At 35.3% G+C, this 5444-nt stretch overlaps 1 protein-coding gene across 1 annotated transcript in view; it reads right to left on the minus strand.

The window, feature by feature from the left end:
- LOC107694950 (serine/threonine-protein kinase D1-like) overlaps positions 1-5444 on the minus strand; it is a 35894-nt gene that overhangs the window by 7055 nt on the left and 23395 nt on the right. The window contains exons 5-9 of the mRNA XM_016494678.1: positions 5399-5444; positions 5097-5120; positions 3532-3739; positions 2154-2231; positions 1392-1590 (exon numbers count right to left, since the gene is read on the minus strand). Of these exons, the coding sequence (XP_016350164.1) occupies positions 1392-1590; positions 2154-2231; positions 3532-3739; positions 5097-5120; positions 5399-5444 (555 nt within the window). The remainder of the gene's footprint in view (positions 1-1391; positions 1591-2153; positions 2232-3531; positions 3740-5096; positions 5121-5398) is intronic.

Here is a 5444-nt window from a genome sequence, read left to right on the forward strand (position 1 = left end):
CTACCTATGCGCGCTACATGTAAACGATATTCTTTGTTGTATTTTGCTGTCAAAATAACGGAGTTCTTTTGGAATTCTTCAGCGTTTAAGAACTGCCGCCTTCTCCGGGAGTGGGCGGAACTAATGTGCAAACGGCAATCTCATTGGCTGGCGCTCACCTATTATCGTCCCTGTTTTGATTAGTGCGTTTTATATTGTTCTTATTAATGCGTATTATTATAATCTTATCAGTATTTTTGAATTCCCCCCCCAATTTTTTTTTTTTTAAATTTTTTTTTACAGAAACACTGAATGACCAAAAAAGTACACAGCAAGGCTGATAGTAAATTCAGTTTTTAATTACTGTTGTTATATTTTTCCTGTTTGAGAATGTATTTATGTATTTAATGTTAAGTATTTTAATTTTATATAATGTCTGTTATGCTGTAATAGTTACACTACTATTCAAAAGTTTGGGGTCAGGAAAATGTTTTTATTTAAGAAATTAACACTTTTATTGAGCAAGGAAGCATTAAATTTATCAAAAGTGACAGTAAAGACATTTAGAATAGATTTCTGTTTGAAAAATGCTGTTTTATCATTCATTTCTATTCATCAAATAATCCTGGGTAGAAAAAAAAGGTTTCCATAGAAATATTAACCAGCGCATCTGTTTTCATACATTTTAAATTGTAATAATATTTTTCAGTGTTACAGTTTTCACTGTATTCTTGATCAAATAAAAGCAGTCTTGGTGAGCATAAGAGACTTCTTTTAAAATAATTTAAGATTTAAGAATCTTACTGATCCCAAACCTTTAAACAGAAGTAGTAGAACAGTAGTATTTGCAGTCATTTATTTCTTTATTTTGCATTCAATAGTTTTTCTATGCAATCACTGACTGTCACTGAGACAAGTGGGTGATTATGTATAAGGAAGCATTAAATTGATCAAAAGTGACAGTAAAGACATTTAGAATAGATTTCTGTTTGAAAAATGTTGTTTTATCATTCATTTCTATTCATCAAATAATCCTGGGTAGAAAAAAAAGGTTTCCATAGAAATATTAACCAGCGCATCTGTTTTCATACATTTTAAATTGTAATAATATTTTTCAGTGTTACAGTTTTCACTGTATTCTTGATCAAATAAAAGCAGTCTTGGTGAGCATAAGAGACTTCTTTTAAAATAATTTAAGATTTAAGAATCTTACTGATCCCAAACCTTTAAACAGAAGTAGTAGAACAGTAGTATTTGCAGTCATTTATTTCTTTATTTTGCATTCAATAGTTTTTCTATGCAATCACTGACTGTCACTGAGACAAGTGGGTGATTATGTATTTTTGGACAAACATCAACTATTTGTGATGTTGGTTTCGTTTATAATGCTTCTAGAAGTGATGAGGAGCTACCTGATGATTCTGTTGGATTCATCTGGGTCTTGGTCTTGGAAATCTCCCAGCTCACCATGCCCAGCTTCCAAAAGAGCAGCGGAGTCTACAACCAGAGACTCTTCCATGTCATCGATAAGTGGACTATGTCTGTCCCCGTCATGGTCATCACAACCCTCTTCCATGACCACATCTGATTCAGCACCAGGACTCAACAGATCTATGAGCCATGATAAGAAAAGGATTGGAACGAACAGGAAAGCAAACCAAGACAAAGTAAGTCACGTGATGCATAATGTGTGTAAAAAGCTGTCAGTTTAACACCACCAACCATAGAAAGCAGAACTTGAAAATGAGCAGTTTCAAATTTCCATTCAGAAAAGTACTGTCAGTAATATTATATTAGAATATATAATATAAATAGGGAATATTATATTAGGGTCCCCATTGCAGGTATAACATTATGCTCTTTAGCTGTTGCATCAGATTTTATGCTTACTGTTAATGTACAGAAATAAATTCCATTTGTATTGCTCTGGTATTATAACAAATAATATAAATGATTGAGAATATCAATTTTTGCTTAACTATTTTAAGTGATATAAACAAACCAATTTAGTCGTACAACATTACCCCAGTTTTGTCATCTGAGCACATTATGCTACGAATGAAGTATGATGTTCACAATGCGTTTAAGGTTCAGTTGGATAAATATGGTCGTTTTTGTCATCAAATTGCAGTGTTGATCATTGAATCGCATGGAGTCACTAAAGTTAGACTTGCCTCCGTTTCTTGACACCTCTCCAAGGCAGTTGTTTGGCACTTTGGGTGCACATCGTTTATGGCAGTTGAATTTGCAATCTGAGACAGTGTGAGGGAAAAGAGAGTAGAGAAGAATGACAGAGAGAGGGAGAATGAGTTAAAGGGGGGAGTGAGGGAGAGAGTTTACTACCAATCTGGCACATAAACATATGAGTTCCTGTTGTGCTGGTGGCTGACAGGCTGAGACCTCGCACATTGAACACATGAACATTAAAGCTGTTTGTAACAGCCCAGCCAAATGCACTCTTTACTGCTTGGCACGTGGCATATACTCCTCTTACACAAACACATTGTATATAAAAAGCAGCTGTTGTGTCACTTTATATTTGTGCTCTGTTCTAGATAACACAAAAGGATCAACAAATTCTGTGATCTGTTACTGATAGTTGCGGTGTTATCAGAACGTAGGATCTGTAAAGCAAGCAACAATACATTACATATTAGCACCTAATGGACTAAGAATAGACTATGTTTTGAAAAAATAGTATACTATGCATGCATACTATTTTATAGCATATACTATGTACTACTGTGCAGCAGATTTAATTTATGCATGGAATTCTACATTTCAGCTACTACCAGCCAATACACAACCATAACCACAAGTGCTGTCTCCCACAATGCAATGCATTAAACTAGCACCCTTTTCAAATTTCCAGGGTTCTCAGAAGCAGAAAGTCATAACTTCTATAGAGATAAATGGAAACTACAACAAATATAATTTTTGCTTAACCAATTGCTCCAATAGCAAATGAAAAAAATCCATGATAACTTTTTATAACCTTACAAAAAAGGAATTTATTTCCACCATGCATTAAACCAATTTAAACATGCACTGAACATGGTGAAGTATCTTTGTGACAGAAATATTAAGCCGGATGCTATTTCAAATGCAGCCAATATTTGCAAAGAGCCTCATTATCTGTCTAACACAGTGCATCATTCATATAATAGCAAAGCGTCATATCTGCTGGAGAAATTATAGTGAATATTATATACTTATATACATATATAATATATACATACTTATATACTTATCATAATTTGTGTAATTAGTTTTAATGGATATTGTGAATAAACTGCAATGGTTTCTGGACAAAGTAATGATTCACAGCAATTAGTAATCATTTTCCAATGGCTGCTCAGATGAGTTAATACAGTTTTATTACAGAGAATCAGCATTACACGGAAACATCAGGATCAGAGGGGATTTAGACGAGGCACATTATTATACGAAGCAACAAGATACTAAAACAATTACTGTATGACAATAAAGGGTAATATTTTCAAGAGGATCATTCTACAACCGTAGCTTGAAATATTGAGGGTAAGCTCGTACCTTTGCACTGTAGTCCCTGACGGAACAGACCCTTGAGGAGCTTCTTGCAGTGCTGACAAACGGTGGGGCGTGTGTAGGAATGAATGACAAATGTGTGTGGCACCTTCACTTTAGACAGCAGGATCTTGTCTAACTCTATTGGCCGACCTATATAGGACTGAGAGTTGGAGCGGCCTCTTCCAGGAAAAATGTCTGATGGAGTTTTTTGCTGTGAACAAATAATGTAGTGTATCGTGATGCATAGGACATCCACACAACACAAGGGCTATGTCACAGGTGTAACAGTGGTCTCAGTACATTGGTATTTTTAATAAATGTCAGGCCAGGGTAAACTGTTGAATTATATTGGGGCAAGTTGTCACACTGTGTTAATTACGATGTTGTTTGTCAAACCAATTGTTCTATATTTTTGTGCACTTCCTTTTACATATTTGCGGTTTTAAGAATTGTTATAGATTTCATAATTGTTTTGCTGTGTGTATTTTTGCTAAAAAGCTTAATATATAACACGTTGTTTAATGGCAGGTTTCATTGTGACAACTTACCCCCATATAGTGTGACAACTGGGGCATGTTGTCACAAAACCAACTATATATTTTTTTCCTGAGCAATAGAAGTTTTATTGTTCAATAGATTTTAGCCAAGACTTTAAGGTATGTATTTATACAGAAATTATCTTCCAAAAAATAAACCCACCCTGAGAACTATTCACTGGAGCAAAGTGTGTCACAACTAGGCTGGTCAAATTTGATTTAATTAGCTATAATTTCATTTTTGGATGAAACCTGTGACTGCTTTTTCGGCAGTCATTACATTTTGCAAATGTTAAATGACTATTATCAAAAGCAAAGCAAAAGTATTCATTTGTCACACAAGCTCACAGATACTAACCCGAGCCAAGTCAGCTCCACACTGCTCTCGATTAGGTGAACAAAAAAACACAAGGGCTCTATGAGGTTCATGCTGAGGGAGATTGTTGTATATGCTGAGCTTTGATGAATTTGCATCAACTCAGAACAACAACTTTCTCATCAAGCTGATCTTTAATGTGCTGCTGATTGGCAAAGTTGCAGATGTCTTACCACCTGTAGTGAATAGATCTGACATCACGCAGGTGTGCATAATCAACTATTCAATGTGCTCTAAAGAAGGAAAATTATCAATAGCTTCCTGTTGCCATGTTGTACACTTCACCAAAGGACTTAAGTAGATTCACGTTGAAAGTAAGGCATAGTACAGCTCAGTTCATCTAAAGTACAGATGCAGTTCATTTGCTGTAACCTGTCTAGGTTAGAGAACAGATTAGAGAGCAGTTAACAGATGTTTGATTCCGCCGTCAACAGCCGATTAACAGTTTTCTTAAAACAAACTCTACATGTGCATCACAACATTTCTAGTGTCAGGTTCAAATTGAAGAAAATAACTCTATATCTGACTTTATGAAAATAAGCTTCTAAACAAAAGATCAAACAGATTTCATGTTTTCATATCGCATACAACAGGGGGTGTATGACAGACAAAATATCACAAGGTGGTTAGTTAAAGCTAAATTAGTTTGTGCCTACCTCCATGCTAGGACTGACAGGAGACTGGGCAGGAATGAAAGGATGTGTAGGGAGAGGCAGAGAGAGACAGACAGAGAATGAGTAGTGTTAATAAACAGTACAAGCATGCAGCACTAGCATAGGGTGAACAAATAGGGGCCAAATCTATGATCAGAGCGCAATGTAACTGTTGTATTTGTAAGATTCATATGATTACTATTTTATATCTGAACATTTATATTTGAGTATTGTACTGTATGTTGTAACTGAGGAAGAAGGGAGCATTTGATGCAGTATGGTGTGGATTTTGTCATCAAACTCACCAGTAAAGCTTCATCAGAGGTGCTGGGAGACGGTTCAGCAGACACA

This window comes from Sinocyclocheilus anshuiensis, unplaced genomic scaffold, assembly GCF_001515605.1.
Source record: "Sinocyclocheilus anshuiensis isolate Anshui unplaced genomic scaffold, SAMN03320099.WGS_v1.1 scaffold942, whole genome shotgun sequence".
NCBI classification, from domain to species: Eukaryota; Metazoa; Chordata; class Actinopteri; order Cypriniformes; family Cyprinidae; genus Sinocyclocheilus; species Sinocyclocheilus anshuiensis.